At 40.2% G+C, this 14,463-nt stretch overlaps 1 protein-coding gene across 3 annotated transcripts in view; it reads right to left on the bottom strand.

Moving 5' to 3' along the window:
* The window catches only part of SPPL2B (signal peptide peptidase like 2B), a 29,587-nt gene that overhangs the window by 13,562 nt on the left and 1,562 nt on the right, over nt 1-14,463 (bottom strand). For all 3 annotated transcript variants that reach the window (XM_050334469.1, XM_050334471.1, XM_050334470.1), the window contains exons 2-11: nt 9,818-9,937; nt 7,211-7,393; nt 6,413-6,502; nt 5,947-6,086; nt 4,984-5,126; nt 4,047-4,143; nt 3,774-3,890; nt 2,258-2,339; nt 1,396-1,470; nt 1,238-1,300 (exon numbers count right to left, since the gene is read on the bottom strand). In XM_050334469.1, the coding sequence (XP_050190426.1) occupies nt 1,238-1,300; nt 1,396-1,470; nt 2,258-2,339; nt 3,774-3,890; nt 4,047-4,143; nt 4,984-5,126; nt 5,947-6,086; nt 6,413-6,502; nt 7,211-7,393; nt 9,818-9,937 (1,110 nt within the window). The remainder of the gene's footprint in view (nt 1-1,237; nt 1,301-1,395; nt 1,471-2,257; nt 2,340-3,773; nt 3,891-4,046; nt 4,144-4,983; nt 5,127-5,946; nt 6,087-6,412; nt 6,503-7,210; nt 7,394-9,817; nt 9,938-14,463) is intronic.

The following is a 14,463-nucleotide window of genomic DNA, read 5'->3' as shown; positions in this document are numbered from 1 at the left end:
ATATTAATTTCAAAATCCTCACATGCAATAGGGTATCAACTCTGCTTTAACTGCACAAATGTAAAAAGTTTAGGTAAGCTGCTCCATGCATAAGAAATAACCATTTATACAGTTAATTCATCAGGTTGCAATAAAAGTCTCAAAAGAGCAAAGACATGAATAATTTTAAAAAGCAAATTCTCCAAATCACTTTAAAGACTTTTCCCTCGCCCCCAGTTATTTATTGCACAATTTATTCCTATTTATTACACAATTTGCAATGTTCAGGCACAGTATGCCAAGGTTCATTGTAAACCTGCATTCTCTTTATTACAGCACATTAAAGAAACTTTATTTTATTATTTCGTTTCTTATATTAGTGCCAAAATAATCTTATCTATTTATACTTTCATTACTGTTTTATACAATTCATTCTGTGCATAAAGTTGAAACTAAAGGGGTACTAAAGATGTACAAGAAAGAAGAACAGAAGAAGTCAAAGAAATTCGTATGGACTGTATGGATTGATCCACATCCTGCAAACAACTATTTTCTTTGCTATTTTCCATGTGACATTATTACAGTCATTGCTGAAAAGAGACCCAACATCCTTCAGTTAACAAAACCAGGGTTTCCTACAGACTAATTTCTTCTTTTGCTCCGTGTACCTCACTATCTCCTCCATCTCAAATACTTTGCTCCCCGAGTCAGCTACATCTCATCGTACAGGTGCTCATGCAGCTCAGCTGGCTGCTGTCCAACAGTGCAAAACCACTGAACACACACCTCTGTTTAATGTCTCCAATTTGTGTTTCTCTCCTTTATCTACAGCCTCAGCTTTTCACAAAGCAATTGTCAAAACAGGGAGGGAAGGAGAAGAGACAACCACTGTGTTTCATCTCTTTAGGAAAAAATGCTTATGCTTAATTAGCAGTACGTTAATATTTACAGATGTGGCCAAGTTTTTGTGAAGCTGAGCTAAACAGCTTCTTTATACTGAAAGCCTCTTAAAGAAAGAGAAAGGAAAACCAAAGCTGGTGTGATGATGCACCACAAGTCTGCCTTGGCCCCCAGAATAAGTGCTCAGGAGCACTTATTCCCACATTAAGTTCTTTTCAGACTGGCACCTCCATTTCAGCTTTCTGGTCTTCAAATTTTAGAAAAGTTAAAGGTGTAATAGTTGGAAGTTAAGTTTTTAGACTTAGACTTTTAGATTTTTAGACTACATCCAGTAAGATTTTTAGACTACATCCAGTACCTTCTCGTGAGTGGCAGAATCCGATGGGCCCGCAGCCACCTCCACCATTATACTCTCCCCAGTCTAAATTAAAAAGGGGAAAATTGTTAATCAGCATTTCAACAAGTCATTACACTTTGCTCTGTGGGCAGCAGGCAGTACAGAATTATTTTACTTACCTTTGTTAAAAAAGGTGTGATAAATACAAAGAATACATCGTACACAAAGAGAACCAGGAGGAGCAAGGTACAACCCTGAAGGAGCAGACAAGATACTTGGTATTTACACACTATGCACTAATAAACAGCAAAGAATTAATAATTAGCAGATTACTCGAGGAAAAAGCTAACAAAGACTAAAACAAGTCACCCATATATTTTTCTTAATTCCTGAATGTTTTAGGTGGAGGAATTGGATCTTGCATGCACCATATAAAAGAAAGTAATTCTTGGACACAAAATTACATTTTAGTCCCTAAAATTCTTTATCCTGTAAAATCTGCAAATGGTGCCATTTCAGCTTGCTAGGAAATAGGAAGGAGTTCTGCACTGGAGGATGCTGGGCACAGCTTGAAACACTATCCACCTATATGCTGCCAGTCTATACAAATTTAGAGGTGAAGATACCTTGAAGCAGAGTTTGAAGAGCTGCTTAAGGGGCAGTTAAATGACTAATACTGATTTTTTCTTAGGAAAGACAAAAGTTTGGGAAGATTTTAAACAAAACCACCAGAATGATGCATTAATTTTGTGTCAATTTGAAAACAAACAAAATCAAACCAATAAAAACAAACAAGCACCCCCCCCCATCAAAACTAAATCCCCAGATGGTGATGTGTGATTTACTAGTCAACACTACAGAACAATCACGTGTCAATTATTGCTCTACATTATATTCATTGCATATATTATATTCATTACATCCCTCTTTTCCAAGCTGCATATGGATGTTAAGTGCATTTCCAAGCCAATTACAAGTGACTGCTCTGTTCAACTACATATATGCAAATATCCTCTCTTTACATCTGTTTAACTTTCATACCTTAAATGTAGGCAGGCGAATTGTTTTCAACATGTAAAGACAGAAAGCAATTCCTAAAGCATCTTGCAGAACCCAGGCCCACCTTAAAAAGAGGAGAGCAACATTTTTGCAGGAAACAGTAGGAAAGGCAGACCAAGCCTTGTCCTCACTAAGGACCTGCTTGGGACAAAAAAGAACTTTATTCAAAGTAGTTGCTGGAAATCAACATTGTTATCAGCATGGATTTGCAAATGGGAAGTTGTGCTTGATCGACCTGATAATATTCCACACAGAAATGCCTGGGAGATGAGGGAAGGTGGGTGGGATGCTGTCTATCTAGACTTCAATAAAGATTTCCACTGAGAATCTTCCATAAGATCCTCATGGAGAAACTGATGAAGTACAAGCTGAATGAGCAGTGAAGTGGATTGAAAACTGGTCTAATGAGGTCATTGGATACCAAAACAGGAAGTGCTGGGGCCTCAGCACTCTTGTGTGCGGAGGCAAATCTACAGTTGGGGCTGGTTTTTGATAGTACTTTGCAGTACAGAAGTGCTCTTTGCTTTACTCTCGACTGTTAGGGTCAAAGAGAAGCAGGATCTGAGCTAACACTAAGGCTTCCCCTCAAATGGCTAGGGTCTATGTGCAGATGAGAGATTATGCTGTTGTGATCAATCCCTGTGCACTTGCTGATGGAGGTTTGTGCAGGAGACACTCAGGTCCACTCCAGCTTTGAGGCAGAAAATGGATTTCCTAATCCTAAATATCGCAGGTTGAAATATCTCGATAGCACTTCTGTGCTCTGACACTTTTCTCTCTAAAAGGTGTTTCAGAGTTGAAGCTTCTTGGATCTGAGTTGTGTCACTGAATGATCCACACACAGCATGGACTGCACAAATGGCATTCAGGGCACAGGCCAGACACCTTTGGTATCACCAGCAGAAACACAAGCAGAAACACAAGCCAGTGTTTCAGTTCCAACACTGAATCCCTGAGAGAAGAACCAAGAAGATGAACACATTCTGTATGTATGGGGAAACTGGAGCATCTGGGAGTGAGGTAAGAGGTAAAAAACCCCAAACCAAAACCAAACCACAACACACCATAAAATACCCACCTCTGACAAAAGTGCTAAGCACGTGCTACAGTTAGGTACAGCAGCAACACTGGATGTAGAGAATTACTGACTAATACCAGAGAGCTGAAAGAAACTAAAGATCTTACAATCTTCCCAGTTCTTGTTCTCATGAAGAAATAGGTTAGACAACTTGTGTCCAACTTTCCATCCCACTTCTGAGAAGCTGTCTTAAGTCAAAGAACTCAGAATACTGACTGGGACTCAGAGAAACTAAATGTAAGAAGAGACAGTTTTCTGCAATTAAACCAACAAGAAAAAGATGAAGTATATAAGGAACAACTAAGAATTTCAACCTGTCACTCCTAAATTCTGGATACATTTAAGCTCCTATAGATGTCAGTTACTTATACTATAAAGCAGATCACAGTTTTTAGTACAGAAAATAAAATGTACACTTACTGATCTTCATTTCTGAAGATTCCCCAGACCACGCTGACAGAGATACAAAATATTGCCAAGAGCAACATCCGGACCTGGGGGCGCTTGTGAAAATAAGGCAAGTTGTTGTCTGGGATCCTGCAAACAAAGCACACAAAAGCTACAGCTGTCTGTGTAGTTGCCCTCTTTCTTTAAAAACATTTTGAAGTATGAAGCCACCTTGTAAATCCCACACCTACCAAACAGTATAAAAAACTAAGTTTATCTACTAAAAATGTAGAAGTTGCCACATACCTACACTTTCCCAAGGGGAATCTTCTTACAAAGGGAGACAGACAACTGTAGAGACCAATTGAGGCAGCCAGGCAGAATATTCCTATAATAACATAGACTGAGAAAAAAAAAGTACTAAGTACAAGTTGGATAATGCCAGAGATTCTTTTTTTCATACCCTGGCTGAATAAAGAACAGTCAATAAGCCTAAATGAGAAATAAGGCTAACATTTAAACAGGGAAAGGTAAATTCTTGATTAGATTTATGCTCTTTAACTATCTAATTCTGGCTCCTTTTACTCAGGTGTACTTTATGCAATACCTACTTCAACAAATCAAAACCTCTGGGCTAATATTCTTAAAGTAAGTCATAAGCCTAAAAGACAACCTATGCTGAAGTGTTTATCTTCTCTTTATGAGTATATGGGAGCATTGTAAGGGAACTCTTAAAATCATTCAGTAGCAAAAATAATTAATTCAGATGGGATGCACATCTCACTACTTCCTCAGAAATATGAGGCTGGAAGTTTCAGTGCATTAGGCTCTCACATTTTTTTGTCAAACAATTTAATAAATGATCAAGAGAAATTTATCATCTTTATAAAGATACAAAAATTGATCCTGGATCCCGTAAGTTGACTTCAAATTGAACAATAACAGAGAGACAAGAATAGGTTTGAGAACACAAGAATAAAAGGTGGAAGATGCTAAGTCTGTATCTACTTAATAGGCTTTAATGTTTGAAAAAAGCTCTATGATCACCTCATCCAGCCTCACCAAAAGTAGAAATCTACTCAGTGGGTTTTCTTACTGGGTTTTAAATCATATTGGGATGATATTCTGTCTTCTGACAGAAGACAGAAATTTCATAATTATTTTCACAGTCAAAATGCTCTTTAAATGATGACAACCTTGCAGTACTGAAAATGTGTCAATACAAACACAACTTTAAGAGTACCTAAGTGGTCATAGAAGAAATAGAGCAGGACGAGCATTGAGCAGCACATCACTACAAACACACAGATCATTATTGGAGTCACATCCACCGTTTCATCGTCATGTTTCTCTGTCCCATCATCACGTTTGTGCTTCATGTACCTCCTGAAAGAGTAACGTGGCCACAGTGAGTACATTCCTTCTGCACCAAAATACACAAGGGAGCTGAATCTTCAGTAAGAAATACGTGGGGTTGGAAAACACGTCACAACACCAATGCCTGCTCTGACTGCCACTCAGGTCAGTGGAACAGCACGTTTTCCATGGATGTATGAACACCAGATACAACACAATGCACAAACCAGTAACTGCTGCATTAGTTTATCTTGAGTGCTATTTTCATTCACCAAGAACTCAATGAATCCTGAAAATTAACCCAGAACACTTTGCTGACTTTGGAAGAAATCCTTAAGTGATGTCAATGTCGGAAATAAGCACAACACAATCACCTCTTCCCCCAGCCCCCCTTACTGGGAAAAAGTAACCACAAAATTCCATTAAAAGATTCATAACTAACATAGCACATGTTAGCCATCTAATCAATTTGGTTTGCATTATACCAGTAAAAGCAGGTTTGGGGTTTTTTTACAAGATGTTTTTCTGGTGGATTTTTGCAAAAGCCCAACAGAAAGTCTGTTACTTTATAATTTTCTTCTTTTGAGCTTTTCAAATGTTTGGCCTTTTGACATGGCAAAATACTAAAACACTGTACATGCAATTTATACTGTAATGATTTCCTACAGTGACCAAGCCAATAGAACCTCAGGGCCTTTCAAACATCACCTCAGTATTTTCCCTTTCTGGTTACACAGACAGTCTCTAAACCTCACTAGAAGACCTGCCAGGGGATTTTTACATAACCACCATAATTTTTTTTCCTATGAAAAATACAAGAAAACTGACATACTGAACTCCAGTTACTCACTTTTTCACATCTCTGCTTCCTGCCCAGTAGCCTCCAATTGCAACAGTCCCCACAGCCATGACAAAGATAATCACCATGTTGTAGTCCAGCACAGGCTCATTTGGTGCATACATTGCCCCTTTCACTGAGCTGCCAAAACTCTGGGGAGGCAAATATGAGTTATGAAGGACATCCAAAAAGCTACCTTAGCAAAGGTTCACTTATTTAATTTTCACTAAGCAGGCTCAGAATCAGGCTTTATTATAAACACTTAAGACTAATCTATTGGCTCAACTATTAGTGATATTTATTTCCAGCACCAGGCTCTATTCCGATTTTATTCCAAAGATGAGAAATAACCTCCCAAGAGATCTGTGTTTTTTTCAAAACCCAAAAATGCAATCTTCATGAGTACAGCTTCCTACATGAGATAATATTATCTCTTACATTAAATAATATAAATGAGAGCATTTAGTGTCAAGTTTACCTTGCCAATATCTAACATGTCACTATAGCTGAGCAGAGCCACAGGAATATCAATCTCTTCATACTGACTCCTGTTACCCCCAGGAGGAACCTGAAAGACAGTTCAGAGGAGGTAAGAATATATTTATTTCTGCAAATACTTCTACTGCTTAGAAAGGGTTAAAGTTGCAAGGTCTGTTTCTGCCAATTTGAAAAATGTTCTAGAAAGGAACATAATGACAGCAAAAACTCAAAGTCAAAATGTATGACTGTTCCCAGTAAAAGAGAAGTCATTAAAGATTGTAACAGCAAAATGCAGCAACCAAAATTCAAGCAGTACCTTTTGCACATCAGGGTCATGGGTTCACAGCTGATGTGTGCCTCTAGAACTGATTGTACTCAAACCTACTAATTTTATTTTCAAAACTACTAATTTTACAAAACACATGTTGGTGATGATGCTCCAGCTGAATCTAAAGCACTAGATTCAGTGTGGTAGGACAATAGTCAAGAAACCAACCTCCTCCTTTGTTTCCAGTATTTCACATGGAATAACAGTAATACTGAGCTCTTGACTTGAATATCATATGAGCTCTGTGCAGACTCCTCCTACTTAAGTGAGTGCCTCTTGTTGTTTCATTCATTATTCCTTCAGATGGATGATTCCCAGACATAATTATGCAATGTACACACAGGCAGAATACACACACATTATTTATTTTAAAGAGGAGCATTAAATCCCAGCAATGTGCACTGAAGACAAGACAATACCTAACATCAGAGGAGTATCAGCAACACAGAAAGATAAAAAGAGACTTACCAGTCTCTCTCTACTAACAATCAGCAGCCCACGAGCTCCATTTATCTGAGCAAGCCTCACTTTCTCATAGAAGGTGCAATTTCCTCGCATCACCATGGGGATTTGATTATTAAATCCCCCATCAGGTACATCAGAAGGAGAACACAAAACAGATCCTGTCTGATCCTGAAGTTGCAAAAGTGACTGAAAAAAAATTAGTTAAACACATTTGACATAAAATTATAAAATAAGAGCAGGAACCACAGAGTTTCTAAAGAGTAATTCAAAACTTTAAAGTAATGGAGTGACATGAGTATTCTCAGAGAAACACCAAACAGTGCTGCCCTCTCTGTTATGTCTATTATCCTGCCTTGCTTCACCTTATTGTGCAGAATTCTACTGGTAATAAAATTTGGGTTATGATCTGCACTTGCATTTGTTTCTTCAGCACCACTGCTGTTCTGCCACATGCAACCAAGATGTGGGATGAGTACAGCAAAGTGTTCCCACTGCTGGGGTGGCAGAGTGGCAGGCTGGGATGATGAAGGGTATGAACAGCTAGAAATTGAAACACAGCCTGGGAGAAAGTGCAAATGCAGAGGCAACAAAAATAAATTTCCACGTTGAAACCTACCATGTTCAGTGAGCTGAGATTTTGTATCCCAAAATACTGGATTCTAGGCTGCTTCTCTCACTGCATGTGATCCAGAGATATTGCAGGCCTGCCCCAATTCCTTAGTTTTTAGTCCTCCTGAGACCCAAAGACATCCAGTCTGATGTGTTTCAACAGGAGCATCCCAAAGACACTTCAACATTTTAGAAGTACCACTGGCACAAATTGTTCCTTGCAAAATCTAAACAATCACCAGCATCTTTGCCCAGTTCTATTTGCAAGTCATCTGAAAACCGCAATTATCTACCAATAACTGAGCTGTGCTCACAGAAGCAGGTCACAGTCCTCACTGGAGGTGAGCTGTTTGAGAAGTGTCAGAGTAAATTTTAAACTGAAAAACTGACACATGGAACACTCTGTATTAGAAATCCACAGGTACACAATAATACCTGTGTAACAGACCCTCTTGTTTTAGGAGGGGAAAGTACACACCAAGCTGTCAGCAGCTCCAGGTTTATTCAGAAAACTGCTGTCTCCAACCTGACTCCTGCTTTAGAGACAGGAAAATGTCTCTGCACACACTTCCTGGTTGTCCAAGTTTCAGGTAAGCTTATCACTCTATCAGAGTAGAACACAAATGCAGAGTGAGCTCAGGCTGGTGCACTGCACCACCTCAGTTAATGAATTGTACTGCTGGAGTATGGGAGGAGAAGGAGGGAGAATGGGAAAGAAGGGAAAAGCAAGAGAGAACTGAGGAAGGCAACAGAGATATGCAAGGGATACAGCATACACAACCCAAGTGTATGGGGAAGTAGTGGAGCCCCTGGTGGTCTAGTGGTAAAGGCGCGGCGCTATCACCGCCGAGACCCGGGTTCGATTCCCGGTCAGGGCCACTCCCGGGAAGGTGGGGCTCGTTAGCCCTTAAAGGCAACCCACCTACGTCCTGAGGACCTCGCTGCCACCGTCCAAGCTCGCCTGGCCCCGGCAGATGAACCTTAGGATTAAAGGGTGGGCTCAGTTCCGCGCACACTGTGTCTCACCTAAAAAATCCAATGCGCAGGCTGGAAGGTGTAAAGACCTTCCCCGGATCTTCGCTTGCGAAGACTGGCCATTATGGGGAAGTGTCTCTGCAAGCCATTCTGGGCTAGATTGGCTCCTGCAGAGCTACTGAAATATATCTCCAGTGAATTTGCATGAGAACGATTGAAACAAGGTGTTTATGGTACAGTCCCCAACCCTCACAAATACAAGTCTGTCATGTAAGTGCTGATTCACATTACAGAACAAGGGCAAGTGCAAGAGTTTATCAGCTTGGTCTACACAAGGCAAAGGCAGCTGTTGATGTATCTGGGGACTAATCTGCAGTTGCAATAAACTCAGCCCAGTAATTAAGACTTGACTATACATTGATAAGGAACACTAACAATTCTGTGGGGCACTCAAGTGGTAGATCAAGGAATACAATGAACCAAGTATCAGTCAGCTACATCTTCCTCTATTAGTAGCTCATCAGAGTGCATTTGCTGATTTCATCATCCAGTGACAGTAAGTTCTTCTCAAAGAATAAAGAACTGACCCAAATGTCAGCTCATACAGATTTGGATAATGCACAGTTTGTGACTACTTAATCTTACACTTGACAAAACTATGAATCACTAAGAAAGCACTAAAGCTCACGGTTCACTATATTAACAAAGCCATGTGGTATCCTATCATGCTGATATACCAAAACTTCTTTCCATAGCTATATGCCTCATTTTCATTTCAATGATCACATTGTTGGAAGATTTTTGTTCTGAACCAGTAAGAGTCATTACCTCTGCACACTGCCTGGAAATGAATATTGCCATCTTAGTACTGCCTAGAGTGATCTTAACAGATAAAAACATTTTTTAAGTAGAGCAAACAAAGCAGTTGCTTCAAATTCTACTAATTCACCTAAGAAATTACAAGTTTCCTTGAAACAATGGCATTTTTTAATGCATTCTTCAGTCATTACTTAGCTAGGTACTTACAGCTTTACCCAGATCATGTGGCAAATGGGCCCACTGAGAGTTGAAGAGGATACAGTAGTCCTTTCCTTTGCTGCTCCCCTTCTCTGAAAGGACATGTACCATCCCATACTCACAGTACACCTGAAAACATAACAAAAATGTCACCACAAGAATTTTAAGTCACATAAAGTAGCAGAAGTGAGGGGCACAACTTGCTGTTGACTGGCCTGCTTTGTATTTTTTTTAAGAAAAACAGAAGATTCTTACTATTCTAAGGACTCTGAAACAAATCCTGCTGCCCATTTCTAAATGACAAACGGGTCCCTTGTGATGCTTCTCCCTCTGACAAGAGGCTCTTGTCCTGGCTGGAACAAGAAGGCATTCAGACTGTCATTTTAACACCAGCCGAGCCACCATTAAGTTCCATGGGACACTTCTGTGCTCCTGGGGCAGCAACACTGGGATTGCAGGCTGTGTCTTGGGAGGAATGTCAGGCACCATCTCCACTCATTGAAAAAGTGTAAGTTAAGAACTCTTTACTCCATACAAAATACCAAACATCAGTTCCTCGGTACCAAATCTGCTCACGAGCATTCTGTGACCATCTGGTCAGGTTTGAACCAACACCTTAAGAATTCAGTGTAAGATCTGACCAGCTGCTGCAAAAAGCCTTTAATGATTCAGACAAAAAGAAATTGAGATACAAAAGAAATGCTCAGAAAGGAGGACAAAAACTAAATTTTGAGGGTGTTGGGTTTTTTTTAAATGTAATTCAGTTATACAAATTCAGATCAATGCTTCTTTTTGAAGGAGAGTCTTGCTGATCTTCAATTGCTGCTTCAGAGCCTCACAGTGCTCTTACAGAGCTACTTCAATGTTCAAGTAGTGTTGTCTGGTAATAGATTATAAAAAGACAATATTGAGAGCAAACATAAATTATATCTGTATTTTAACTTCTCATGAGCTGTTAGACAGGAAAAAACTGACCACATATTAACTGTAGCAGTCTCAAAATACTATTTTAGCCCAGTGATTTGGGAATCCAGTGCTTAGGAATATCAAACACTGCTTAATGTAATTGGATTCTTCCTATTATCATTTCTGTGTTCCAAAAGCATTTGTCTCCTATTGTAAATGGAAATGTCTCCCTTTTATCGACATTTTAACTGAGGACACTCAATAATCCTTACTAGCACTTAGCACTTTGAAGTTTGCGTGAACATGAATAAAATCTCTGAAGCACGTACGATAATTGACCTGAGCTAGTGCCACCCTCGGTTTCTGGTGGAACACTGCCATTCAGTAGTGACCCCAGGACACAGGATGAGCAGAGACCAGCAGTTCACCACCACCAGCGAGTTCAGGGAAAAAAACCTGAAAAAACCTCAAAACAAACAAACCAACCACCCTCCCCAACTATCTTATCTTTCTACCATCCCCGTTTGTGTCCTACTCCCCTCTACCCATGCACCCAACTCCTCCCTTTCCATTCTTCCTTGTCTTTCTCCTGCCCAACACTCAAATAATTGACGTTTAATTGCTCTATTGCTCTGATTCAGCTTTCCCCAAGGAAATCACTTTGTGCCTATCAGAACTGATGAAACCTTTTTCTGGAGAGAAATCCCTAAGCATTGCTGCTACTAATTAGAGAGAAAGTTCTGACAGACTAATCTGTCAACATCTAGTTTAACATTCATAAGCTAAACACACCAATGAATCAATAATTATGTAGTTACACTCTTAAAAATACAACTTACACATCTCTTTCTCCAGGTAGCATCTGAGGAACAAGATACTAAAGATGACTGAAGTCAGCAGCAAAGTCATGTCATAACACACATGTTCAAAAATCCATTAAAAGAATCCATCACTCTTATTTCTCCCTCTCTATCTCAAACCCCACTACACAGAAGTTACCATGCACCCCTAGGGTAAAAAGATGCTTTTTGGAACACTTTCAAGAACCATAGAATGGTTTGGGTTGGAAGGGACCTTTAAAGGTTGCCTGGTCCAAACCCCCTGCCCTGCACAGGGACACGTCCCACTAGCCCAGGTTGCTCCAAGCCCCATCCAACCCGGCCTGGAGCACTTCCAGGGATGGGGCAGCCACAGCTGCTCTGGGCAACCTGTGCCAGTGTTTTACCACCCACACAGAGGCAGTGATGGCATTCTGCTGCAAGATGTCAGCAAAGCAGTAAAGAAACACCATTGTAAAAATACACAGGAGGTAGAGATTTTTATATTTAGCTCTCTGTATATAACTGACCTTTGCTAACTCGTGCAGCAACTTTTCCCCTTTTTTTACAACATCAGTGTTCATTAAGTGCTCTAGAACCAATGACATTTGTCCTGAAGCATGGGAGGTCACACTGACTGAGCTTGGATAAGCAAACAAAACATGGTATAGCTCAGTTTTGAATATTACAGCTCTCTCCAAAATCTTCAGGCAGTTTTGCAGGAACTAACTCCTGCAACTGGACAGCTTTATGCATTTGTGGAACAATCAACCTGGACACTTAAAAGTTTTACATCTATAAGATACAAACCCCACATCTTTAAAACAAGAGAGTAAGTACAGGGTGTGTTGCCACATGGAGATAACCATTACTGGAACTCAGGAATGATCCCCAAATGGCACCCTGGAGACACTAATACACAGTTTTGCTTTCTGAGCTACTTAATGGATGTTCTTTAAAGGAATATTAAGGGAGTAAAAGGTTCCTAATGTGAAGCACTGAAAACATTTTAGAAGCTATGTGGGTTTGTGTGCCAAAAGCCAAGTAAAAATCAAGCATGAAAGGAATTAAAGACAATATGAGCAGGGCTAAAAGCACAAGAGTTTTAGAAACTCTGTGAAGAATTTAGTCCCTTGGAGAATGTGGATTAACAGACATCTTTACAAGGCAATTATCACTTAGAATCATAGTTCTGAAGTCTGTTAACAGCCACTACAAGTTTGCTCTTATCCACTTTGATGCTTCCAGTTTTGTTTTTATTCATGTCACTAGGTATCAGACAACAGAAGTTCAAAGCAATGCTGCTGATTCAGTGGCACGGTGGCAACATTTATGATGATTCTTAATTCCTAGAGATCACTTCGTATCATAGATAACCCAGCAGAAAAATGTCATCTCCTGTGCAAATCCTATACAATGTCCCTACAACCCCAAGGGCTCTTTTCCAAGTGTTTGGATGTCAAGTCCAACCTTTTTCAAACACAGAAAAATAACAGCTGCTGTGACAACAGCAGTGTATTATGATACTTGCTTTTTACCAGTCCTGTGGCTTAGAAAGCACATAATAGTGTATAATAGTATAAAACAAACTGTTTTCTATAAAGTTGAAAAACTGGAAAAGGTTTTGACACAACAGAAACAAAGTTTCAAGGCAAAATTTAACAGGCAGCTGAGCTAATCTAATGTTTGTGGCATTAGAAGGACATGCTTGTTGGCTCTGAATCTCATCAGGTCCTTCCACAGTTAATTTAATGCACAAATGAGCAGAATACTCCCCAGTCTTTTTGCTGTGTGAGTTTTTCAGTCATGTTGGTGAACTAATGTAGCTCAGAGACAAGCAGTGGGACTTGCAAGGTACATGATGGAAGAAGGCAGAAATAAAGAATTCAGCTCACCAGTATTTCAAGAAAGTGCACTAGGAGTGACCGAGCCACCAACCCAGTGGCTCTGCCTTGTTTGTCCCTCCCTGCCTCTGGCCCCACACTCACCTGGATGCCCCATCCACCTTTTCCACTTTCAGTAGCTCTATGAGCTGACTTGGCCACCTGAATCTCAGAGAGATTGGACAGATGCTGGGAGCTTTGTTCCCTGAAGAAGGAAAGAATGAGCAATCCCCACTCCTAAGGTAGGTACCACGTCAGAGTTCCCAGGAGCTGGAGTCATTCTGTCCCATAAACTGCACCAACTCATCTGGAGACCAGCAACAGCAGACAGTAAATTTGCACACAAAAAACCACCAAACAACAAACCCTGTGCAGTGGAGAAAGCTACATATTCACAATGCAACAATTCCAGGAGAATAAACTGCCAACCACGACCTCAATCCAGAATTTCAGGCAGTCTTTTCAACTCTTTGGACCTACATCATAGAGTACCCTGACTTAAAATACAAAACCATCACCACAATCCAATATTCTGCTGAAAGCTGCTACAGTGAAGGCCAGTGAGATCCAGCACACTCGCTGCAGATCATGTTACTGTATTTGTCACTAGTCAAAGGCTCATGTACATGTGCTGTTTTTACAGGACAACTCAGAGGTAGCAATGCCATGAAGGAACAGGAAGGTAAACGAAATGTGAGAACTTGAACACCAAAGCAAGATGTAAGTGCAGACTGTACTTGGATCTATAAGATCACACCCCTCTTCAGGTGTTCCCAAATGAGGACCCAGATCTGGGAGAGCAATGCTTCAATAGCCAAGCTGGTCCTTCTCCCTAAATCAGAGTGTAGAAGCAAATGTGGACAACGCCTCCTCCTGCCCCATGGAAAAACAAACAAACAGAAAGTTCTATTACCCTATCTCAAGGAAGGAGACAAAGATATATACCCAACAAACTAAGGTAAGAGTAAGCCATTGATAATGAGTACAGCTGGTACACAGAAAGGCACACAGCAGCCCCATGAGGAGAGCTGTCAGCTCTGCCCCCAGA

Source organism: Myiozetetes cayanensis, unplaced genomic scaffold (assembly GCF_022539395.1).
Source record: "Myiozetetes cayanensis isolate MyiCay16 unplaced genomic scaffold, myiCay2020 scf54, whole genome shotgun sequence".
In the NCBI taxonomy this organism is placed as follows: domain Eukaryota; kingdom Metazoa; phylum Chordata; class Aves; order Passeriformes; family Tyrannidae; genus Myiozetetes; species Myiozetetes cayanensis.
Note: the sequence above shows the minus strand (reverse complement) of the source record. Positions and strands in the feature narration are given on the sequence as shown.